This window comes from Bos grunniens, chromosome 10 (assembly GCF_055505025.1).
Source record: "Bos grunniens cultivar Pamir isolate PY7600 chromosome 10, Bosgru_T2T1.0, whole genome shotgun sequence".
NCBI classification, from domain to species: Eukaryota; Metazoa; Chordata; class Mammalia; order Artiodactyla; family Bovidae; genus Bos; species Bos grunniens.
The window spans coordinates 31,046,326-31,072,956 of record NC_141174.1 but is presented as its reverse complement, the minus strand read 5'-3'; the positions used below and the strand labels follow the sequence as shown (position 1 = coordinate 31,072,956).

General features: G+C 41.5%; 1 protein-coding gene across 1 annotated transcript; it reads right to left on the bottom strand.

Annotated features, from left to right (window-relative positions):
• Positions 1-1,758: 1,758 nt before the first annotated feature.
• Positions 1,759-25,230, bottom strand: DHRS7 (dehydrogenase/reductase 7). The gene is made up of 7 exons (XM_086320435.1): positions 24,982-25,230; positions 13,330-13,482; positions 11,309-11,415; positions 10,614-10,853; positions 8,178-8,300; positions 6,545-6,760; positions 1,759-1,984 (listed from the first exon to the last, which is right to left on the bottom strand). The coding sequence occupies exons 1-7, from the start codon at positions 25,112-25,114 to the stop codon at positions 1,937-1,939; spliced, it is 1,020 nt and encodes a 339-aa protein (XP_086176561.1). The 5' UTR covers positions 25,115-25,230; the 3' UTR covers positions 1,759-1,936.
• Between the last annotated feature and the right edge of the window lie 1,401 nt (positions 25,231-26,631).

The following is a 26,631-nucleotide window of genomic DNA, read 5'->3' as shown; positions in this document are numbered from 1 at the left end:
GTACTCCATGGTGTCACTCTACCATTTACACCTTCCACATTTCCCAGTGGTAGCCACCAGGGTGGCTTCCAGCCTCTCCAACAACTATTCCAGTTATTTTATGGGTGTTAATCAAGATTGCTGGGAGAAATATCAATAACCTCAGATACGCAAATGACACCACCCTTATGACAGAAAGTGAAGAAGAACTAAAGAGCCTCTTGATGAAAGTGAAAAACTCAACATTCAGAAAACTAAGATCATGGCATCCGGTCCCATTACTTCATGGCAAATAGATGGGGAAACAATGGAAACAGTGTCAGACTTTATTTTGGGGGGCTCCAAAATCATTGCAGATGGTGACTGTAGCCATGAACTTAAAAAACGCTTGTTCCTTGGAAGGAATGTTGTGACCAACCTAGTAGTGGTGGTGGTTTAGTCGCTAAGTTGTGTCTGACTCTAGTGACCCCATGGATTGTAGCCTGCCAGGCTCCTCTGTCCATGGGATTCTCCAGGCAAGAATACTGGAGTTGGCTGCCATTTCGTTCTCCAGGGGATCGTCCCATCCCAAGGATTGAACCCAGGTCTCCTGCATTGCAGTCAGATTCTTTACCAACCTCGACAGCATATTAAAAAGCAGAAACATTACTTTGCCAACAAAGTTCCATCTAGTCAAAGCTATGGTTTTTCCAGTAGTCATGTATGAATGTGAGAGTTGGACCATAAAGAAACCTAAGTGCTAAAGAATTGATACTTTTAAACTGTGGTTTTGGAGAAGACCCTTGAGAGTCCCTTGGACTGCAAGGAGATCCAACCTTAGGATTTAGTCAATCCTAAAGGAAATCAGTCCTGAATATTCATTGGAAGGACTGATGGCTCTGGGACTTTGGCCACCTGATGCAAAGAACTGACTCATTGGAAAAGACCCTGGTGCTGGGAAAGATTGAAGGCAGGAGGAGAAGGGGTGACAGAGGATGAGATGGTTGGATGGCATCACCGACTTGATGGACATGAGTTTGAACAAGCTCTGGGAATTGGTGATGGACAGGGAAGCCTGGCGTGCTGCAGTCTGTGGGATCGCAAAGAGTTGGACACTACTGAGTGACTGAACTGAACTGAACCTTGTCTATAACTAAAATGTGAACCACTTATCAGTGAGAACCATGTTTTTCTTCCCCTGTTCTTCTCCCTTGATAGTAAATAGTCAAGGAAAGTTTGTTGGTTTTCTGTTGTAGCCTATGCACGTTTTCTACTGTAAGACTCTAAAGGTTAAAGTAAAATTAACAATAATAACTAAAGTAAGAAAGTCACCAATGGAATCTTCCTGAGCTGAGTTTAACCCAGTCTTTACCCATTACTAGCTCTGTGACCTTGGGAAAGTAGCATCTACTTGCTTTGGGCATTTCTTTCTTCATCTACAAAGGTGTATAATACCACCTACCTTAGAGGGCTGTTATGAGGAATAAGTTAATTAACTAATTACCAACCACCTCAGTACAGTAAATGACATATAACAGGTTTTTAAAAATAATGGCTGCTATGAGTCCTACCTACGGTGTCAAATTCCAGTCATTTGTACCTGTGAATTCTTCCAAGAGAGTGTAAGCAACTTGGAAGCAGGACCTTTTCAGACACTTCTTTGTATCCGCCTGCTATCCAGCACTCTGCTTCATGTAATAGCCCGTGCATTTATGGTAAATGGATTACTGTAATTCTTTGGTTAGCACTCTGCTAACCTAGATTTTAAGCATATATACTAGAGTACGTTACCCAGGAATGTAATATGTGTTAACATATTTATTGCAAGACTCCTGTCATTCTTGTTATTACATATTGAAAGGAAAGTTGTATCTATTAAGAAATAAAATGACAAATTATTCTTCAATGTTTAAGAAGATCGCTGTTTTTCATATTTTCCATTTCTCTTTCCAGTGGCTTGAAAAATGCAAATACTCCTTCAGTCATGTTTTTTTTTCACGCTTCTAAAATAAGAGGAATCTGCATCCTATAACAGAATAACAGAAATATGAATCAGTTTCTTCTACCCCAGGTTTTGACAATTAATTCCTTCTGTTTTGAGGAGCTATATCATTATGATTCACTGTTAAGTATCCTTATAAATCCTTGGAAAAATACTTAAATAGGAATAAAAATCATAGCCAAAATTCTCAAGCTACGCAAAATATCTCTAAGGGGCTTAGCAACGTTATTTCCCTGTCATTTGTTAACATCTGAGTATGCCATTTCATAAATGCTGAAATTTCTACTATTACTCTTCTGATCAGCAGGTTATACCTACACTGGCTTGCTTTAATAAATACAAAGGGTCTTTAGAATTAAAATACTTGAAAGATAGTAAAACAAGGCAATTTAATAATTTCTAAGAGGTGACATTTCATCTGGGAAGATACCCATTTACCACTCTCAAGAATATATACTAAATAAGACAAAAGCAAATTATAACACAAAATTCAATGCTGTTATTGTTTTTGATGCCTAAAATTAATAACAATTCATCAAAACAAAGTTCCAGACATACTGTTCCTAGCCTAAAGAACAGAAACAAATTTGTGCCTAGACAACCTCATGGACAGTATGAAAAGGCAAAAAGATAGGACACCAGAAAATGGGCCCCCTAAGGTCACAGAGGCTTCCCTGGTGGCTCAGACAGTAAAGCGTCTGCCTACAATGCGGGAGACCCAGGTTCAATCCCTGGGTTGGGGAGACCTGGAGAAGGCAATGGCACCCCACTCCAGTATCCTTGCCTGGAAAATCCCATGGACGGAGGAGCCTGGTAGGCTACAGTCCATGGGGTCGCAAAGAGTCGGACACGACTGAGCAACTTCATTTCAGGGTCACAGGGTGTCCACTATGCTACTGGGGAAGAGCAAAGGGCAATTACTAGTAGCTCCATAAAGAATTAAGTCGCTGGGCCAAAGTGGGAACAACATTCAGTTGTGGATGTGTCTGGTGGTGAAAGTAAAGTCTAATGCTGTAAAGAACAATATTGTATAGGAACCTGGAACGTTAGATCCATGAATCAAGGTAAATTGAATGTGGTCAAGCAGGAGATGACAAGAAAACAACAGAATGATCTTGGTTCATTTGGCGATGCCAAAGAATGTTCCAACTACTGTACAACTGTGCTCATTTCATGTGCCAGCAAGGATATGCTCAAAATCCTTCAAGCTAGGCTTTAGCAGTATGCAAACCAAGAACTTCCAGATGTACAAGCTGGGTTTCAAAGAGGCAGAGGACCCAGAGATCAAATTGCCAACATTTGTTGGATCATCGAGAAAACAAGGGAATTCCAGAAAAGCATCTATTTCTGCTTCACTGACTACACTAAAGCCTTTGTGTGGATCACAGCAAACTGCAGAAAATTCTTTAAGAGACCACCTTACCTGTCTCCTGAGAAAGCTGGATGTGGGTCAAGATGAAACAGAACTGGATGTTGAACAACTGGTTCCAAATTGGGAAAGGAGTACAACACGGCTGTGTATTGTTTATTTAACATCTAAGCAGAGTACATCATGTAAAATGCTGGGCTGGATAAATCACCAGCCGAAATCAAGATCGCTGGGAGAAATATCAAGAATCCCAGATATGTAGATGATACCATTCTAATGGCAGAAAGTAAAAAGGAACTAAAGAGCCTCTTGGTAAATGTGAAAGAGAAGAGTGAAGAAACTGGCTTAAAACTCAGCATTCAAAGAACTAAGATCATGGGATCTGGTCCCATCACTTCATGGCAAATAGAAGGGGAAAAAGTGGAAGCACTGACACATATTCTTTTCTTGGGCTCCAAAATCACTGTGGACGGTGACTGCAGTCATGCAATTAAAAGACTTGCTCCTTGGAAGGAAAGCTATGATGAACCTAGACAATATATTAAAAAGCAGAGACATCACTTTGCCAACAAAGGTCCATATAGTCTAAGTCATAGTTTTTCCAGTAGTCATGTATGGATTTGAGAGGTGGATCATGAAGAAGATTGAACACCAAAGAACTGATGCTTTCAAATTGTGGTGCTGGAGAAGACTTTTGAGAGTCGTGTGGACTGCAAGGAGATCAATCCAATTAATCCTAAAGGAAAGCAACCCTTAATATTCATTGGGAGGACTGATGTTAAGGCTGCAGCTCCAAGACTTTGGCCACCTGATGAGAAGAGCTGACTCATTGGGAAAGACCCTGATGCTAGGAAATATTGAAAGCAAAAGAAAAGGGGGCAACAGACGATGAGATGGTTAGATAGCACCACCGACTCAATGAACATGGATATGAGCAAACTCCAGGAGATAGTGAAGGACAGAAAAGCCTGGGGAGCTATAATCCATGAGATCGTAGAGGCAGACACAACTTAGTGACTGAATAACAACAACAATGTTTAGTTTGGGAATAATAGTGGCATTCTCTTAACTGAGATTCTTACAAACAAATTTCAATAAGGAGATGAATATACACAATACAAAATAACAGTAGGGAGGAAAGAGCAATGAGGAGAGAAGTAAAAAAAATGAACAACTTTTTAAAGTTTCTAGGGTTTTGTGTAAAGAATAAGATATATCTCAGAATGATTTGGGGAGATGAATGGATGCCCAGTTTATCAAAAAGTGATAAAGCAATGAGACCATGTAATAAGCAATAATTCAAATATGTTGGTAGGAAGAGAGAAGTCATGATTTTTAGCAAATGTTAGATGTAATGCAATACCTATATTTACAGTGCTGTTTAGTTGCTAACTCATGTCCAACATTTTTGCTACCCCATGGTATATAGCCCATCAGGCTCTGCTGTCCATGGGATTTCCCAGGCAAGAATACTGGAGTGGGTTACCATTTCCTTCTCCAGGGGATCTTCCTGACCCAGGTATCAAACCTGCATCTCCTGCCTTGGCGGGTGGATTCTTTACTGAGGCACTAGGGAAGCCCAAGATTTACATTAGGTATTCTGTTGGTATTCTGTAAACAAAACAAAATAACCTTCTTATGAACAACTGCTACAATGGGAATGAAACTCTAGCCCCTAATCCTTCTTTCCCCTTGGAAACGGTGATTTCTATAATGCATTCTCCCTCTGCCATATTATTTAATTCTTTAATCTTTACTGTCTGTTTGCTAAATATCCTCCTGCCATCAAAACAAAAGCAGTAACAGCTAATACTTAATGAGTATAACACACCATGGTATGTTTTAAGAGCTTTCCACATACTAACTCATTTAATCCCCATAACAATCCTATGACTAGGTGCTAATATCAACAGTAATCTTCCATTTTGTAGATGGTTCAGTTCAGTTCACTCAGTTGGGTCTGCCTCTTTGCAACCCCATGGACTGCAGCACACCAGGCTTCCCTGTCCATCACCAATTCCCAGCTTGCTCAAACTTATGTCCATTAAGTCGGTGATGCCATCCAACCATCTCATCCTCTGTCATCCCCTTCTCCTGCCTTCAGTCTTTCCCAGCATCAGGGTCTTTTCCAATGAGTCAGTTCTTCACATCAGGTGGCCAAAGTATTATAGATGGGGAGACTGAGATATAGAGAAATAACCTGCCTGGGATCATATGATGAGTACGGGGTAGAGCTGGGATTTCAGCCTAGGTAGCCCAGCATCGTGCTCCATGCTTTTAACCAGAATGTTGGTTCACTCTTTAGTAAGGTGGCCTTTCCCCTCAACTCTTATCTATCACTGGGCACAGTGCCACTTTATCTGCTGTCCTCTAAATTTCAGACTCTGATGCAATATTTGATGAAGCTGTACCTTTAAAACCACCCCACAGTACCAAGTTCCAGCATTAGGAAATCACTTATAAATGTTTTGACCCAAAACAAACTGGTTAGTATAAAATGAATAGCCCTCTTTGTGATTTTTCAAGTTTTAAACACGTTAGTGCATATTGAAAGTTTTATAACCTTTAAGTCTCTTTAAGTATTTTGTTTGGGTTTTTGGGTTTTTGTTTCTTTTTTCACCAGTTCATTTAACATTCCTCACTTTTCTGGAAAAATGAGTGCTGAAAGAATAAGCTATCAGCAAGTTTTCCTAAACACGGACACAGGCACATTTCAGATGTGCAAACTGACCTTCTGGAACAAAGTCAAAGGAACCAGTACTACAGATGGGACTACGTCTCTTAATAGTGTGGAAGTGCTTTGACAGAGGGCTGACGTGCACCCAGTCCTGGAGAGAAATGAGGGGGGAGGCCAGGTATCAACCCAAGGAGGTGACACAGAATGTAGAGACTTGCAGGATGGATTGGAGTTTGTGGGGAGACATGGTGGAGAAAAAGCATTTTGGCACATACACTGGCCAGACAGCAACATAGAAGGAAAAAATGGCAATCTTTGATTTAATTTTTACCTTGTAGAAAACTTTCTCCAAGACCAGTAGTAATTTACAGTAAACCGACAGATATGCATTGGGGATGGAAAACCTTTTATATCTTTTGTATTTATTAATATATCATGAGATTGGCAGACAGTTGGTAAGAACATTTTTAAGAATTGGAAATTTTCATGCTTTCCTACAAGATTGATATGAATTCAGAAATGTATAAATTGGACTTACCACTCCACTCTTGAAGTTCTCAATCCTTCTCTTTGCTGCTTTGTTGGTTAACCACCAGGCCAAAGTTGGCATATATTGCCACAAATAGATCATTAGCAAAAAAGGCTGATCAGAGATCCAAACTTCCTTCAAATCATTGGCCATGGCGACTAACATCAGCTGCACACAACGACTGGTTGCCATCTTGTAGGACTGGTCTGCAGTGCTGCCTGTAGGCTAAGAAAATTTGGAAAAATTCGTGAGTGATAAGTATTTATCTAGGGTATCTCACAGAACTTTTAGGAGACATCCAGTTGAGTGATTCCTTTACTGTGACCTCATGCCCCTCAGGAGTCCCCATAGGCACTAAGGGGTGCCTGTAAACTATTTATGGGCTTCCCAGGTGGCACAGGATCTGCCTGCCATTGAAAGCGATACAAGAGATGTGGGTTCGATCCCTAGGTCCGGAAGATGCCCCGAAGGAGGAAATGGCAACCCACTTCAGTAATCTTGCCTGGAAAATTACATGAACAGAGGAGCCTAGTGAGCTGCAGTCCATGGGGTCACAGAGTCAGACCTGACTAAGCATGCACACATAAGCTGTATATTTCAGAAAACCTAATGGAATTCATATACTTAACCAGATAAGTGTGCAGGCTAACTAAAAGATAACAGTTATTCACTTTTAGTTAGTATTGCACCATCTTAAAGTACTTAATGATAACTATGTCATTTTAATAATAAAAATCTTAAAACAAATTATTAATACATACATTTAGCAAATGAAGTTCTATAAAACATGAAGTCCGTGAGGATGAAATAGAGAAAGAAGATAAAAGTGGTTTCTTGATATCGAAAAAATTTGGAACTGCTACTCTAGTTAACCCACTGCTGTTTTATGAATAAACTGAGGCCCAGAAATATAGTAACTTTTATCTGTGCTCACACAGACCATTTAGTAGTAACCAGTTCTATATTCTAGGTCCCCTGATTCCTGTAACATTGTGCTCATTCTATTTTACTATAGTGCCTCCATAGAAAATGCAAAATATAAATTGTATATGTAAACATTTACATGGAAACATATAGATTTATATCTCAGTAGAAATATTAGTGGAGAAGAAGGAAAATTTCATGGTCTTTAGAGAGTTTTTTATATTATGGAGTGATACTGGATTCTTCATGAGACATTTATTATTCATTTGGTAGATTAATTACTTGTAATCTGTGAGCTGAGGGAAGCACAGGCCTGGGTGAGGCCAACCTAAAACTATTACATCTCAACAGGGGGGTTTTTGCTAAGTTCCTTCACCATAATCCCTTTTAAAATCCCAGTAAAATTTAATTTACTAAAATTCAGCCACACAGAACTTTCAACATTGCTATGATTTGTGAATTGATTAAAACTGGGTTTTTAAAATATTGATAGCCCACATAATAGTGGATCACTTATAAGCAGTATCTTAGTAATTTCTTTAGCTATTACTAAAGCTGGATCCCAAAGCACTATCAACTAACCTTAACGATTTTCCTAATGCTGAGTTATGTAAATAATTCATAAGGGATTCTAACATGAAAATCCTGAGGCATAGTGATGTAAGGCCAGGGTATGACTACTAAAGCATTCAAATTATTTCCCATCTAGAAATTTTACCTTTGTGACTTCTTCAGTTAGGGCATTTTTCACAATATTTGATTGCACAGGTCCCGGGCAAATGTTAGAAATTGTTATACCTGGGTAGGTGGCAAGTTCACTTCGGAGGGTATTAAAAAATCCCTAATAGACAAAAAAAAAAAAAAAAAACAAATAAATACAGACACATATCTCATGTTTAATAGTAAGAAATTACTTTTCTTCAACTTTTTATGAAGGACAATAGCAGCACATTATCAAAATGTGTTCTGAAATGCCTGAGTAAAGGACAGGGAATGTAATTACACAAGATGAGGCATTTTTAAACATAAGACCGCAGGCAATCTATAACAGGCATTCTTAACTCCTGCTAGGTATGAGTGGTTCATCCCCCCGATGGCAGTGGTTTAGCTTGTGCCATCAGTGATTTTGCACCGGATTAGTGAGAGACTACCCTTGAAGAGTCTGATACCCAGTCGCCAGCTCCCCGCTCCAAAAGGGCTGCATGTTCACGGAGCATCATTGAGGCTGGATTTCTTTTGATGATCCCTCAAAGTGGCCTAAAGTACAGATGGTAGGGCAACAGGGAGCAAGTTGGAATTAATACTTAAGGGAAACTATCATAGAGGAACAGTTCCATTTTTTCAATTACTATCTGAAGAGACTATTAGTTTCAGCAAAAATTTTTATTTTAGGTGTAGTAAGACAGTACATGGCTAGTTAAAAATGTAATATGATTGCTTACTCAATGACTTTTGTAAAAACAAGCTAGACCCTCTAGACTTAAAAGATACTGCCCATTTCTAAACCAAATAGGAAGTAAACATCTACTTCTCCTCATCTCTTCTCCTAAATCAGGAAATATCCCAAGACTACATTGTGATAAACTGAGTTAACTTTGAAAAGCCTAAGCAGCCAACATAGGTACATTCATTTATGATCCAATAACATTAAACAGTTACCAGCCTTTAATGCTGATGCCTAACAAACACAAGGCCTTTGAGGGTTTGTGCTGTCTGAGACTAATGCAGTGCCTGACTCAGATGGACAGGAAAAAGGCTTTGTAAATGGATAAATGAACTTTAACCTTCTGCCCCTCTATAGCAAAAGAGGGGAGAGGACACCATGAAAGCCAATACTCCAGACACCAAAACCTCTCCTTGCTTGAAATCACATCTAGTATAGTGTGTGACCTTTTCAACAAGTAAGTTCACTCTCTAGCTTGCTGAGTATCAGGGAAGGAAATGTGCCCTTCAAAAAGAGACTCCTGGTTTCAGTGTTTGGCTACTGGTATAAATAGATCTCAACTTGACACATGGTATCAGACAATCAAATCCAGTACAAAACAGTCTTGGAGGGCAGGCCAGACAACTTCTACTGTGTTTGAAAGTATCCTGCATGTCTTATGGGATACTGGGTACCAAACAGATGGGGTGGCCACCTTCCCTCATGTGCCTGCCTGAGAGTTGTCCAACTGACACCCTATTACCAAATATGAGGAAATCATCAGTGCAGTATTTCATTTCATCACTCTCTGCAATTGTCTGCTCTTCACAGCAGAAAGAGGATCCTATGGAACCAAACCTTCAAATTTTCATGAAACTGATGACCATTCAGCTATTGCATCTTATTATTCCAACGGTGAAACATTCTACGTAAACTGACCTTCAATGGCATTAATTATATATCACGTGTCTCTATTAATCATTTTCCTACTGGCCTTACAATTTAATTTGCTCCATGTTATAGTGTATATAGTTACAGTTTCTTCTTATCCATTCTTAAGCCAACATTAAAAATTTATTCATTTCTAGTACTCATATCTCATAAGTTACACAAGCCAAATTAAACTTCCTCCTAGACTCTGCCTTAACTAGATTTTCTTCTTCTAATGAAGTCAGAGTACAGAATCAAGGCTAGACCCAGTAGGGATTTGACACTCAGGGCTAATCACCCCGTGGGAAGTTTCTATTTCTGATAGGCATGTACATTTAGAAATTCAGGTAAAATAAACACCAACAAAAAAGGGGAAGGAAACAAAGTCACAGAAATGAGAAGGACAAGTAAATGTATGTAGAATCCTGAAATGTGTGTAGAATAAACAGAGGTAGACCCCAAATTTGCCATGAAGTTGGGGTAGAAATGAGGACAAGGTAAAGGGTGACATGTCAGCTAGACTATACAGTTAGTAAGGGCAGGGATCATATCATCCTTATACTCCCAGGATATGTTGCAGTGTATGACACAGTGTAGGTGCTCATTGCATATTTGCAGAATTAGGAAGAGGCATGTGGGCTCAAGTCTTTTTAGCATCTTCTGGGTGAGTCTTCTACCCAAGATCTTCTTAGGTCTCTCTGTCTCCAAACATGACTACCTAGTTCCAATGATCTCTTGCAGTAAATATTCCATACACACGTTCAGGTCAGTTCTATCAGAGTTAAGTTTTGACAGCCTTACCCGAAGAGCATGTTTGCTGGCACAGTATCCAGTAGAAAGGGGTGCAGCTATAATTCCCACCATGCTATTCACAGTAACAATTTTTCCTTGCTTCCTCTCAATCATGTGAGGCAGAACACACTTTGTCAAGGACACCGTCCCTAAGTAGTTAAGCTCTATTAGCTCCTTGAAGACATCCAGGCTGGTGTCCACACACAAAGCACGCTGGGATACTCCACCATTGTTGACCAGAATGTCAATCTAAGTAAAGAAAATCAGAAAGGGGGTACTTTAGGGATGACTTAGATGGATTGTTGGAATTCCTAGGGATGGTTGGTTATATTGTTAACTTGATGAATCAATGGAACAGGACAGTACATTTCCAGAGGTCAACAATAGAAAAGATAAAACCAAAATTCACCTATGGAATTAAATTCCCACCTTAAGTTACTTTTTATGGAAAATAATGTAACAGAAATAAAAGGCACAGTGAATCTTTAGCTTCTTTTGTTCTACATGGAGGAGTTAATTTATTAAGGTAGGAAAAGTTCCAATTATTAATACATGAAGCCACAGATTCAGAGATTAAGAGACCCAGCTGGGCCCTTGAGATGAAGTGAGATGCTTCATGAACCCATTTGCCTACAGCACCACAGATGGGAATCTCTTTTACAGCTACTTCAGAGCAAGACTCATGCACTCAAAATGCTACTTACTCTGCCAAACTCCTGGAGAACTGCTTTGGTAGCCATTTCATGGGAACTTCTGTTAGTCAGGTCAAGGGGCAAAATGAGTATATCTTTTTCCTTCAAATTACCATTCTCTAAATAAAGACACTTAAAATTAATATGGAAGTTATGTGCTATTCACATTACATTTAACACCCACCCTACAACCACACTTAGCAATGAGCTCATTTCTGAGTGAAGCCCTGTGGATGAGGTTCTCTTTAAGGACCAAGAAGTAGATTGAGAAGGATATGGGCAACATCTTATCGAACAAAAAACTGGCTGGGTATACAGGAAACAGAATTCCTTTCTTCTACTTAAATATATACAACCTAACATTGGACCAGGCTTCCATGACAGCTCAGTTGGTTGGTAAAGAGATCGCCTGCAGTGCAGGAGACTCTGGTTCGATTCCTGGGTCAGGAAGATCTGCTGGAGAAGGGATAGGCTACCCACTTCAGTATTGGAACAGCCTCTAGAAGGAATCAAGATTATACTACAAACTAAAAAAAGCAAACATTTTAGATCAATTCCTTTAGAGGTACAGAGGTATTTCTGTACATCTGTTATATGATAGGTTCACTGCTTGATTTTTAAACACAATTTTAAAAAATTTATGCTGAAAATCAATGAGAATTTGGGTCTTCCAGTCACGTGACACAGAAAAGATTCCTTTCAGAGGCTAAGGATTCCAGGAGGTGAATAAGGAAAAGGACACAATTCTGAAATTCCCAACCAAGAAACACACTGGGCTGTAATGGCCTCTCTATTTCTGTTATCAAAAGAACAGTTCAAACTAATTTCCTTGAATTCTAGCCCTGAAATGCAACAAAGTTGTATTTTGGTAAGAAAAACAAGTAAGTAGAGAAGAGGTGAAAAGGCTTTATGGGCAGAGGAGTAAATTGTGAAATATTAACTGTTTTTCAAAAGCAATAGAAAAGTCTGCACCCATGATATGACAGATAAAAGGAAAACAATCTTACTCAAGCTAAGAAACACTGTTACACTCCATTTCTTCCCATGCAAGTCTCAACAGCAGAGGAGCAACTGTCAAAAGAAGTGGCCCAGTGGAAAAACACAAGAGGCCTTTAAGAGCAATATCGTGAAAGAGGGCTTGTGGCCTTATCAGCTAACTCCATATCTGGGTGATTAGTTCCATCAGCAAAGTGAAAGAAAGATTTTTAAAGAATGACAAGTAGATGACAAAACAACAACAACAACGATCTTCTGGAAATTTCAAAATTATTTCAGTGTAGATAATAAATTTCCTATGAGAAATAATAACTGTATTACTTGAGACTGCTTTTACTGTGAACTACACCAAAACCCAAACAGATAAATAAAAACACTATTGTCCTGTATATATGAAAAATATTATATCAAGTTGCATTTCTCAAACTTAATTCTACTCCAGGATTTCCCTGGTGGTCCAGTGGTTAAGAGTCCACACTTCCACTGCAGGGGCACTGGTTCAATCCCTGGTCAGGGAACTAAGATCCCACATGCTGCACAGCATGTCCAGAAAAAAAATTTAATTCCACTCCTGTTTTTTTGTCCTTTACAACAAAAATCTTATATTATTTCATATGACTTTAATATCGGACATTTTAACAAAATATCAATTAAATTTCTATGGTAACGTATATGTATGTCATTCATAAGAACCAAATTGTTCTTTGTCTAAGATAAAAATGTAAGACATTCATGTGGTCACTAAAAATCCAAAGCAGCATTTGAGAGAACTGATGATCAATCCCTAATGCTAAGAATTAGTGTTAAAAAAAAAAAAAAAAAAAAAAGGTAGAAAGATGGCAGAAAAAGAAGAAAAAGGTCAGGCCAGCTAACTAAGAAGTGACAAAAGGAAAAGGAGTTGGATCAAAGCACTCAGCATTTGGAACCAGAGTCTACTGCCCATGAAAACCCCCCTCTTCCCTCTAAAATTCCCAAATTTTGACTCTGGGCTCTGATTTACTTCTAGGCAGCACTGCTGGTATTTTAGATTTACTCACCAAGGCACTTTCTTTTCACCCTTTCCAACTCATGCACTCTTCTGGCTGACAGCACAAGAGAAATTCCTAGTTTGGACAGCTGGTAAGCCAGTTCCTCTCCAATCCCACTTGATGCTCCAGTCACCCACACCACCATATCAGTCAGCTCCCATTCTATTGAAAAGGAGGCAGGGATTGAGGGGGGAAAATAAGCTATGGGTTACATCCATAAATCAAAGATTGACCAAAGGAAAAAAATAGTTTTAAACAATATCATTGAATATGAAGACATAATATGTGGAACTTAAAAATTTAAGTATCCTATGTTTACAGCCCTGATTGTGGTGGTGATCTCACAGGTGTATACTTACCCCAAACTCATCCAGTTGTGTACCTTAAATATGGACGGTTTCTTATATGACAATCATACCTCAATAAAGTGGTTTAAAATTTTTTTAAATTAAATATCTTAAGGAAACACTTTCTACCTAGTGTTAGAAATCATATTAGTAACAGTTTATTACTAACTGTATTATTTTGTGTATTCTAGACTCTTTGAGAGTTTTCCAGACTTTACATCAAGGTAAGCCTTACAACTCCATGGTCTGACTCTAAGGCTCTATCTGCATACTTGATCATGAAAAGTAAGGGTAAGTAGATAGAAAGTATCTGGACTCATTTTCTCACCTTCCTTATTCATAAATGAGGGCTTCAGATAAGATGATCACTTATAGCTCCATCCAGTTTTCTATTCTGTTATTCTAATTGCTCACATTGGTGGTATTGATGATAAATCTGAGTATACCAAGTTCTACTCTATGGTATGGTAGAATCACCCTGAATTTTTGAAGTCATGTTTTCCCCATTTGTCAATCATAATCTGATGCCTAGCAACTAACTAAAGGTCATTTTGTAGAAGAGCTTTCCAAATGCCTGAGCCTTCATCTTAGAAGAATCTAGTAGTTCACCCAAGATGAAATACATATGAGAGCGAGATGAAATGTTATACTCTGTTTGCCAGGTATCATCTTGTTAAAGATTGTAAAAATGTGAAATAAAGCACTGACAAGTGGTTTATTCTCCAACGAAAAACTTATTTGTACTGCAGCACATGATAGCCACTGTCCATCTGAATCCATCGAGTCAGGGCAGTGCAATGCTCCTGTGTACCTTAGTAAAATGTGTTATTTGTCAAAAATAGGAAACAAGGTATTATTTAAGATACACATTGCTGATTTTGGATCAGAAAAGTTAGAATCAGGAAGCCAGTTTACTATTTTAGTCAAACAATTCTAAAGTCTAAGTGTTGGTGAGTCAGTATGTGCTCTGGTTGTTCTAACTCCCAGGGTTCAAGTACCAGCTGTGTCACACACAGCAGTGAAATCCTCCCATGTGGGAACTCAATGCCTTCATTTTCCAAAAGTGGAAAATTGAGTTAATAATAAAACCTCCTTCATAGAATTGTTGAGAGAAATGAATTAAAACATGTAAAGCACTCAGAACAGTGACTGACACACGTGTGGGAGTGTGAGCTAAGTTGCTTTAGTCATGTCCAACTCTTTGCCATCCATGGACTGTAGCCCGCCAGGCTCCTCTGTCCGTGGGATATTCAAGATAAGAATACTGGAATGGGTTGCCATGCCCTCCTCCAGGGGACTCAGTGCATAATAAAATGTCAACTCTAACTGTTGCAAAATTATTTAACAAATGGATTTTGGCAGCAAAACATTGAATGTTCTAATTTCTCCAGCCAGGGTCAATGGGATTACTAACTTCAATGGCTTAACATTTTTCCATTGCTTCCTATGTGCTTAAACATATTACCTTATTAAAATCTTCACAAGAACTTTATGAAACAGGAATTATCTCAGTTTTACAAGAAAGGAAACTGAGGTTTACAGAGATTGATTTACACCACTAGACTGTAAATTTCCTTAAGGCTGGGACCCTGTCTCCTTTATTCATTGCTGTGTCCTCAGTGCCTAGCACAGAAACTCACTTAGAGAAAGGACTCCACCCAAGAATCCTGGCAGAGCTAGGATATTTGTCGAGGTATGTCTGACCTCTAGCCTAAGCTGCCACATTTTAATATGGTCAATATTGTAGACCCAACTATCTTAGCCATTCGAGAAAATATCCTCAGGAAAGCGATTTCATGTAAATATCTAAACAAAGGACAGAAACATCCCAAATACTATGTCTGGGCTACAGTGCTTTCCTATCATCTATTGCACTATGTATTTTGTTTGTTTTTTGGCTTGTAAGATTTCAGTTCCCTGACCAGGAATTGAACCCAGGCCACAGTAGTCAAAGCTCTGAGTCCTAACCACTAGACCACCAGGGAACTTCTAAATCTGATGCACTTTTATGGAAAGGCTCAACTGAGCAACTCTGCAGATTTTTTGGGAAATTGTTGTTCAGTAGCTAAGTTATCTCTGACTCTTTGCGACCCCATGGACTGCAGCACACCAAGTGTCTCTGTCCTTCACTATCTCACTGAGTTTGCTCAAACTCATGTCCGTTGAGTCAGTGATGCCATCGAACCATCTCATCCTCTGTCACCCCCTTCTCCTCTTGCCCTCAATCTTTCCCAGCATCAGGGTCGTTTAAAATGAGTTGGCTCTTTGCATCAGGTGACCAAAGTATTGGAGCTTCAACATCAGTCTTTCCAGTGAATATTCAGAGTTGATTCCTTCAGGATTGACTTGTTTGATCTCCTACTCATTGTTCCAAAGTTCTGCAGTATACAAGACTCCAAGGTGAATATAATTTGTTTGTAACTGTTTACTAGCTAGCATAGTAGTAAAGATTTCATTTGTGCATGCATGCGTGCATGCTCAGTCACTTCAGTCATGTCCAACTCTTTGTGACTCTATGGACCATAGCCCACCAGGCTCCTCTGTCTATGGGATTCTCCAGGCAAGAATACTGCAGTGAGTTGCCATGCCCTCCTTCATGGAATCTTCCCGACCCAGGGATTGAACCTGAGTCTACCACACTGCAGGCAGACTCTTTACCCACTGAACCATCTGGGAAGCCCTCTTCATTTGTATGCTGCTGCTGCTGCTAAGTCGCTTCAGTCGTGTCCGACTCTGTGTGACCCCAGAGACGGCAGCCCACCAGGCTCCCCCGTCCCTGGGATTCTCCAGGCAAGAACACTGGAGTGGGTTGCCATTTCCTTCTCCAATACATGAAAGTGAAAAGTGTATACCAATATACAAATATTAATACAACAATGAAAACTATCAGGCTCACATTTACCTTAGTACATCTGCAGTTCTGATACCCTTCCTCCCACTCTGGAGAAGAAAACTTTTTAACTTAGCACCAATTATTTAACAATTCTACAGGGACTTCCCTGGCAGTCCAGGAGTTCAGACTTCACCTTCCAATGCAGAGGGTGTGGATTTAATCCCTGGTCAGGCAATGTTCCCATATGCCTCGGGGCCAGAAAAAAAACAAAAAACAAAAAAATAAAACAGAAGCAATATTGCAACAAAATCAATAAAGACTTTTAAAACAAAAAAAATAAATAAAATGTGAAAAAAAAAAAAAAAACAATTCGACAGAATCTGGCATATATCATGGCCTCCCCTAAAGAGCCTCTGAAAGCAGATTCTCAGAGTTGAAAGGAAACTTAGAGTTCAACCCCCAACCCACGTTAAGAATTCTCCCCTCAAGCTATTGACCATTTAACTCCCTCACAGGATGAGTAATCTAGTTACCTCTGAGGCACCAGCTCATTTGGGAGGGGTAAGTCTAATCATTGAGTTAGACATTGAGTTAGAGTTAGACAAGGCTGTGGTCCTAGTGTGATTAGATTGACTAGTTTTCTGTGAGTATGGTTTCAGTGTGTCTGCCCTCTGATGCCCTCTTGTAACACCTACTGTCTTACTTGGGTTTCTCTACCTTGGACGTGGGGTAGCTCTTCAAGGCTGCTCCAGCAAAGCGCAGCCGCTGCTCTCTACCTTGGAGGAGGGGAATCTCCTCACCGCCTCCCCTTCTGACCTTGAACGTGAAATAGCTCCTCTAGGCCCTCCTGCGCCCGCGAAGCCACCGCTCCTTGGAGGTGGGGTTGCTCCTCCTGGCCTCCACCCCTGACCTTGGATGTGGGGTAGCTCCTCTCCGCCGTTCCTGAGCCGTCACAGCCTGGCACTCTCGGCCACTGCCCCTGACCTCGGACGTGGGGTAACTCCTCTTGGCTGCCTCCCCTCGGGCATGCGGTCCTCCCGGCTTCCACCCCTGACCTCGGACGTGGGGTAGCTCCTCTAGGCCGTGCTAAGTGCGCTGGTCACAGCCACCCGTGCTAAAAATTAGTCAATCGAATCACTAGGACCACAGCCTTGTCTAACTCAATGAAACTAAGCCATGCCCGTGGGGCCACCCATGAGGGGCGGGTCATGGTGGAGAGCTCTGACAGAATGTGGTCCACTGGAGAAGGGAATGGCAAACCACTTCAGTATTCTTGCCTTGAGAACTCATGAACAGTATGAAAAGGCAAAATGATAGGATACTGAAAGAGGAACTCCCCAGGTCAGTAGGTGCCCAATATGCTACTGGAGATCAGTGGAGAAATAACTCCAGAAAGAATGAAGGGATGGAGCCAAACCAAAAACAATACCCAGTTGTGGATGTGACTGGTAATAGAAGCAAGGTCCAATGCTGTAAAGACCAATATTGCATAGGAATCTGGAACGTCAGGTCCATGAATCAAGGCAACTTGGAAGTGGTCAAACAAGAGATGGCAAGAGTGAATGTCGACATTCTAGGAATCAGCAAACTGAAATGGTCTGGAATGGGTGAATTTAACTCAGATGACCATTACATCTACTACTGCAGGCAAGAATCCCTCAGAAGAAATGGAGTAGCCATCATGGTCAACAAAAGAGTCTGAAATGCAGTACTTGGATGCAATCTCAAAAACAACAGAATGGTCTCTGTTCATTTCCAAGGCAAACCATTCAATATCACAGTAATCCAAGTCTGTGCCCCAACCAGTAACGCTGAAGAAGCTGAAGTTGAATGGTTCTATGAAGACCTACAAGACCTTTTAGAACTAACACCCAAAAAGGATGTCCTTTTCATTATAGGGGACTGGAATGCAAAAGTAGGAAGTCAAGAAACACCTGGAGTAACAGGCAAATTTGGCCTTGGAATACGGAATGAAGTTGGGCAAAGACGAATAGAGTTTTGCCAAGAGGAATACACTGGTCATAGCAAACACCCTCTTCCAACAACACAAGAGAAGACTCTACACATGGACATCACCAGATGGTCAACACCAAAATCAGATTGATTATACTCTTTTCAGCCAAATATGGAGAAGCTCTATACAGTCAGCAAAAACAAGACCAGGAGCTGACTGTGGCTCAGATCATGAACTCCTTATTGCCAAATTCAGACTAAAATTGAAGGAAGTAGGGAAAACCACTAGACCATTCAGGTATGACCTAAATCAAATCCCTTATGATTATACAGTGGAAGTGAGAAATAGATATTAGGGACTATATCTAATAGATAGAATGCCTAATGAAGTATGGACTGAGGTTCGTGACATTGTACAGGAGACAGGGATTAAGACCATCCCCATGGAAAAGAAATGCAAAAAAGCAAAATGGCTGTCTGGGGAGGCCTTACAAATAGCTGTGAAAAGAAGAGAAGTGAAAAGCAAAGGAGAAAAGGAAAGATATAAGCATCTGAATGCAGAGTTCCAAAGAATAGCAAGAAGAGATAAGAAAGCCTTCCTCAGCGATGAATGCAAAGAAATAGAGGAAAACAACAGAATGGGAAAGACTAGAGATCTCTTCAAGAAAATTAGAGATACCAAGGGAACATTTCGTGCAAAGATGGGCACAATAAAGGACAGAAATGGTATGGACCTAACAGAAGCAGAAGACATTAAGAAGAGGTGGCAAGAATACACAAAAGAACTGTACAAAAAAGATCTTCATGACCAAGATAATCACGATGGTGTGATCACTGACCTAGAGCCAGACATTCTGGAATGTGAAGTCAAGTGGGCCTTAGAAAGCATCACTACCAACAAAGCTAGTGGAGGTGATGGAATTCCAGTTGAGCTATTTCAAATCCTGAAAGATGATGCTGTGAAAGTGCTGCCCTCAATATGCCATCAAATTTGGAAAACTCAGCAGTGGCCACAGATCTGGAAAAGGTCAGTTTTCATTCCAATCCCAAAGAAAGGCAATGCCAAAGAATGCTCAAACTACCGCACAATTGCACTCATCTCACACGCTAGTAAAGTAATGCTCAAAATTCTCCAAGCCAGGCTTCAGCAATACGTGAACCATGAACTTCCAAATGTTCAAGCTAGTTTTAGAAAAGGCAGAGGAACCAGAAACCAAATTGCCAAAATCCGCTGGATCATCGAAAAAGCAAAAGAGTTCCAGAAAAACATCTATTTCTGCTTTATTGACTATGCCAAAACCTTTGACTGTGTGGATCACAATAAACTGTGGAAAATTCTGAAAGAGATGGGAATACCAGACCACCTGACCTGCCTCTTGAGAAATCTGTATGCAGGTCAGGAAGCAACAGTTAGAACTGGACAGGGAACAACTGGTTCCAAATAGGAAAAGTAGTACGTCAAGGATGTATATTGTCATCCTGCTTATTTAACTCCTATGCAGAGTACATCATGAGAAACGCTGGGCTGGAAGAAGCACAAGCTGGAATCAAGATTGCTGGGAGAAATATCAATCACCTTAGATATGCAGATGACACCACCCTTATGGCAGAAAGTGAAGAGGAACTCAAAAGCCTCTTGATGAAAGTGAAAGTGGAGAGTGAAAAAGTTGGCTTAAAGCTCAACATTCAGAAAACGAAGATCATGGCATCTGGTCCCATCACTTCATGGCAAATAGATGGGGAAACAGTGCAAACAGTGTCAGACTTTATTTCTGGGGCCTCCAAAATCACTGCAGATGGTGACTGCAGCCATGAAATTAAAAGACGCTTACTCCTTGGAAGGAAAGTTATGACCAACCTAGATAGCATGTTCAAAAGCAGAGACATTACTTTGCTAACTAAGGTCCGTTAGTCAAGGCTATGGTTTTCCCAGTGGTCATGTATAGATGTGAGAGTTGGACTGTGAGGAAAGCTGAGCGCCGAAGAATTGATGCTTTTGAACTGTGGTGTTGGAGAAGACTCTTGAGAGTCCCTTGGACTGCAAGGAGATCCAACCAGTCCATTCTGAAGGAGATCAGCCCTGGGATTTCTTTGGAAATGATGCTGAAGCTGAAACTCCAGTACTTTGGACATCTCATGTGAAGAGTTGACTCATTGGAAAAGACCTTGATGCTGGGAGGGATTGGAGGCAGGAGAAGGGGACAACAGAGGATGAGATGGCTGAATGGTATCACTGACTCGATGGACATGAGTCTGGGTGAACTCCGGGAGTTGGTGATGGACGGGGAGGCCTGGCGTGCTGCGATTCATGGGGTCGTGAAGAGTCGGACATGACTGAGCGACTGAACTGAATCGAAGTCTAATCATTCAAGATGAGTTTCCCGGATGGCTCAGGGTAAAGAATCCACCTGTGATGCAGAAGACACAGGAGACCCAGGTTCTATCCCTGGGTTGGGAAGATCCCCTGGAGGAGGGTATGACCGCCCACTCCAGTATTCTTGCCTGGAAAATCCCATGGACAGAGGAGCCTGGCAGGCTGCAGTCTATAGGGTCACAAAGAGTCAGGCATGACTGAAGCAACGGAGCACTGAGCACAATCATTCAAGGGCTTCAGGAATTTTCCTATACTGATACCTTTAACTTCTACAGACCGGCAGCAGCTGGCAGCAGTTCTGCCTTGTGGTGTCAGGAAGGATAAATCAGGCCTGTCTTGAACATGACAGTGTCTCATCTGTTTGAAGGCTCTGTCCTCCCTAAGTCCTTGCATCTCTTGCTTCTCTAAGGCTAAATAAACACCTCCAATTTCTGCTACTTTCCCTCAGATGACACGGCATCTGGTTTCGTCACCCTTCTTCTCACACCCTCTGTACAAGCTCCCACTGGTCAATGTTCTATTGAAAGGAGCTGGCCAGAGCAGGATACAGGATTCCCAGGGGTCTCAACAGCTCCAAGTAGGGTGACTTGACTAAACCACTTCCCTTGTCTTTCAGAAGGGACATGCCATGAAGGCCCAGACAGTGGCTGGCTCAGTCACTGCTGTGTCCCCAGTGCCCAGCACAGAGGCCAACACAAGCAGGTATTCAGAAAACATCTTTTGTTGTTTGCAGTTTGTTACATAAGACACAAAACAGCTCCACAAGGTTGCCTGATCTTTCCTGGCACTGCGCAGTTGACCCTCATTGAGGTCACTGTCAAATAAGAGCTGTTTTCCTCACATATGTTCTGCTGTTGAGACTTTTCCTACTCTGGACTAGTGCTATGGATTTTTCTAGATCTATGTGAAGTACCTAAAATTAGTCACTCTGAAATTTTACCATGTGAGATACATGCTTGGAGACACAGAAGGTATCTCTAGATGGATACATAAAAGGCAGGAAATGGTGGTTGCCTCCAAAAAGGCACACTGGGCAGCTGGGAGACAAGAGTGAGAGAGAGCTTTACTTGTCACCATGTATCCTTTTGTATTTTTAAAAGTTGCCTTATGTGAGTATATTGTCAACATTTTAAAGTGACACTTCATGGCAAATAGATGGGGAAAAAGTGGAAACGGTGACAGATTTTATTTTCTTGGGCTCCAAAATCACTGTGGACAGTGACTGCAGCCATGAAATTAAGACGTTTGCTCCTTGGAAGAAAAGCTATTTGTTGGCAAAGACATTGCTTTGCCAACAGAGGTCCATAGAGTCAAAGCTATGGTTTTTCCAGTAGTTATGCTTGGGTGTGAGAGCTGGACCATAAAGAAGGCTGAGTGCTGAAGAATTAATGCTTTCAAACTGTGGTGTTAGAGTCCCTTGGACTGCAAGGAGGTCAAACCAGTCAATCCTACAGGATATCAACCCTGAATATTCACTGGAAGGACTGATGCTGAAGCTGAAGTTCCAATACTTTGGCCACTTGATGCAAAGAGCTGATTCACTGGAAAAGACCCTGATGCTGGGAAAGATTGAGGGCAAGAGGAGAAGGGGGCAACAGAAGATGAGATGATTGGATGGCATCACTGATTCAATGGACATGAATTTAAGCAAACTCAGGGAAATAGCAAAAGGCAGGGAAGCCTAGCGTGCTGCAGTCCAGGGGGTTGTAGAGAGTTGGACATGACTTCACAACTGAACAACAACATAAAAATGAAAAAGAGGATAATTTTTTTTTTAAACCTTAATAGAGTCTGCCCATCTTTCCAATCTGAGCTGTTTTTGGAACTTGAATCTATCTTCATGTTCCTTTAACTCTATTTCATTATCTCCCTCACCTCCCTTCCAACTCTCTCACCCCCTAATACCTCCCTCCCGGAGCCCCTAGAAGTCTTTTTAGTCATTTTTCCTAATAACATCCCTAATAACATTTTAATTTCACAAATATACTGCATATCTGTTTATGTATCTTCATATATCTGAGTGCCAAGTTGCTTCAGTCATATCCAACTCTTTGCGACCCTATGGACCATAGCCTGCCAGGCTCCTTTGTCCATGGGATTCTCCAGGTAAGAATATTGGAGTGGGTTGCCATACCATCCTCCAAGGATCTTGCCCATCCAGGGATAGAACCTGCGTCTCTTGTGTCTCTTGCATTGGCAGGCAGGTTCTTTACCACTAGTGCTGCCTGGGAAGCCCTTGCATGTATGTGTCTATGCTTTAGACATAAAAGGAGTTCTATAAAGTTTATTCTTCAGTAAGTGCAGGTGTAAGCATGGTGAAATTGAAAAGTTAAAAGTTAAATTAAAATTTAAAAGCTATTAACATTTAACTTTACAACTGTAAATTTACAAAAGTTATTTTGCTGAATAACATGTATTTACATGAACTGCAATGTATCATATTACATTTGTAAATCAGCAAATTATATAACTACATGATAATAATAGCAAAGTAATTAAATGTTTAAAAATCCTTCAAAACTGATATTTTTCCAGCAAAAGTAAAACACTGAAAACACCAAATGAATTTCTTCACAGTTATCTTTAGTCACCTTAACTTTTGCTTGATATGTGAAAATAACTTTTCATTTAACTAGCTGCTAGATATTGTCAACGTTTTTTCTCTTCAGCACTTGACATCAGTTGAGTAACTTTTGTAGAACAGTAAAATATAAAGTATTTTTATGTAATTCTCGAAGTCCAAGTTAACACTAAGCACAAATAAGATCAAACACTGAAGTCGACAAAGCAGCCAACAGGTACATGCATTCCATCTGCTGAGATGGGCCAATGACCAAGAGAAAGTCTGCCAATCACAGCCATCTATTTGCCATAGTTTTGTAACCCTGATCTTGCACATGTTTTACATATTTTCCGTGAACTCAGTGTAAGTGCTACACCCCCCTCCAAGAAAAGAAACAAGAAAAATGAAATACTAAGGAATAATACTTTGTCAGTTAGGGTTGAGCTTAGGAGGGGCATAAAACATTGTTCCATCTAAGATTTTTTTCAGTCCCCAAGAACCAATTTTCACCCCCATGTGAGTGATAGGGCTCCCCTTCCCTCTCTGGCTCCATTTTTAAAGTTATCACTTCCATGGCTTCTCTGGTGGCTCAGACAGTAAAGAATCTGCCTGCAGTGCAGATCAGGACTTTGATCCCTGGGTTTGGAAGATATTCTGGAGGAGGGAAGGGCAATCCACTCCAGGATTCTTGCCTGGAGAATTCCATGGGCAGAGAAGCCTGACGGGCTACAGTCCATGAGGTCCCAAAGAGTTGGAAGCGACTGAGCAACTAACACTTTCACTTTTTCACTTAATCACTTCCAAGCAAACCTCCTCACAAGATTTAGATATTTTCATGGGAGGAAACTAGGTCCAGGGAAACCCCACTTCCTGCTGGCCCTTGTAGACCCAAAGGCTAGCTCTGGACAGCCCACTGAACTTCTCTGAGCATTATGAAAATAAGATTAATAATGCCTACTTTATAAGAGTCATTGTAAAGGTGAACAGTCAAAAATGAAAAGGGCCTGGTGCACTGCTTAACACATAGAATGCGTTTAGTAAACGACCATCAAATATTAAGCTGAGCATAGATAAAAGGTAGAATGTCTTTTAGTATGCCAATAATGTGCTTTTCCTTCAGGCAAAGCACCCAAAATCCAGTTCTTTATTTTTATCCCAATGGATAGGCAGCTTTGTAGGTGATTGTATTATCTCAAATTCCATTTCACTACTCTTGAGTAGAGTGAGAGATGGCAGATAAACAACTTCAGGAAGTAGCCTCAAAAGGACACTCCTTTACAAGCGCAGTTTCTTCAAGTACTGCCCTCCCACGCTGCTTCAGAATCCCTGGGAGCCAGGCGGAGAACTCAGAGACCTGAAGGTGCCCCCGCCGATACCAAGGCTCTTTAACTTCAGCAAGTAAAAGCAAGTCCGTAGGGACCGGGACGGAAGACAAAAGGCCCTGGCCCCTTCCACCCCGAACCAGAGCCCTTGAGAAAGGCGCATCCTCGCCGCCCGGAAGCTCCACGCCACCCGGATGAACGCAGGGGCAGCGGAAATCCGACCGCACGGAACCCGGGCTCCCAGTGCAGAGGCGGCAGCAGGTCCTCACCTGGTCGTCGCCCCTGCCACTCGGCCCACAGCAGGGTGAGGTCCGCGTCGGCCCGGAGGAAGCGCAGTAGCTGCACCACGAGCGCCAGCAGCGCGCACAGCGCCAGCAACCAGAGCAGCAGCTCCCAGCTCATCGCGCCCTGCTCCACGGGAGGAAGATGACTGACCAGCCAACTCCAGACTGCGCCTAGGCCGCCTGACAGCGATCTCGTGTCCGCACCACCGCCCTCCCCGCGGCCCCGGCCAGCCCAGAGAGCAGGCAGGAGGGAGGAGCCGCAAGGCGCGCCCCGAACCCCGCCTCGGGGAGCCCTCCCCCGTTCTGCCCGCAATGGGCGTGGGGCGCCCAGCTCGGAGATCGCTGCCCAGGTTTTGTCCGCCTGGGCGCCCAGTAAGGGGTTGTAGAACAGTGGGAACAAAAGGTGTCGGTCACTTAAGCACTTGGAGATATTCCTATTCGTAAGGTAGTCACAGCATTTGTAATCTCAAGACCGATTCTTTTACAGTTGTTTTGAAATGCAAATAGTTTTCGAAACTCAAGAAGAGTACAAATATTCCAGCCTATGAATTCGGCCTCCTCCTCTCCCTTCTTATCTTTAACCACAGGGACCTAACAGACCACCCGTTTGTTTGTTTGTTTGTTTTTCCACTCCGCGCTATCGCCACTCCCTCACCAAATTGACCAAGTATATGAATAGGATTGGCCCTGTGTCCACCTACATTTGGAAAGCCCCTTGCAAGTGATTCTAGTGTGATTGTTGAATAGGAAAGTGCAGCTTGGGCAACACTTGCCCTTGAGCCTAGTGCCAGGAGCGTTTTCTGAGGACTTCAGTTCAGTTCAGTTCAGTTCAGTCGCTCAGTCGTGTCCGACTCTTCGCGACCCCGTGAATCGCAGCACACCAGGCCTCCCTGTCCATCACCAACTCCCAGAGTTCACTCAGACTCATGTCCATTGAGTCAGTGATGCCATCCAGCCATCTCATCCTCTGTCGTCTTCTCCTCCTGCCCCCAATCCCTCCCAGCATCAGAGTCTTTTCTAATGAGTCAACTCTTCGCATAAGGTGGCCAAAGTACTGGAGTTTCAGCTTTAGCATCATTCCCTCCAAAGAAATCCCAGGGCTGATCTCCTTCAGAATGGACTGGTTGGATCTCCTTGCAGTCCAAGGGACTTTTAAGGGTCTTCTCCAACACCACAGTTCAAAAGCATCAATTCTTCGGCACTCAGCCTTCTTCACAGTCCAACTCTTACATCCATACATGACCACTGGAAAAACCATAGCCTTGACTAGACGGACCTTTGTTGGCAAAGTAATGTCTCTGCTTTTGAATATGCTATCTAGGTTGGTCATAACTTTCCTTCCAAGGAGTAAGCGTCTTTTAATTTCATGGCTACAGTCACCATCTGCAGTGATTTTGGAGCCCAGAAAAATAAAGTCTGACACTGTTTCCACTGTTTCCCCATCTATTTCCCATGAAGTGATGGGACCAGATGCCATGATCTTTGTTTTCTGAATGTTGAGCTTTAAGCCAACTTTTTCACTCTCCACTTTCATCAAGAGGCTTTTGAGTTCCTCTTCACTTTCTGCCATAAGGGTGGTGTCATCTGCATATCTGAGGTTATTGATATTTCTCCCGGCAATCTTGATTCCAGCTT

Coding starts and splice junctions, on each gene's coding strand:
- DHRS7 (XM_086320435.1), bottom strand. CDS start 25,114: ATGAGCTGGGAGCTGCTGCTCTGGTTGCTGGCGCTGTGCGCGCTGCTG. Junction 11,416..13,329: donor GGTGAAAAGAAAGTGCCTTG/GTGAGTAAATCT, acceptor GTCTTTATTTAG/AGAATGGTAATTTGAAGGAA. Junction 1,985..6,544: donor AGAACTTCAAGAGTGGAGTG/GTAAGTCCAATT, acceptor ATTCTGTTATAG/GATGCAGATTCCTCTTATTT.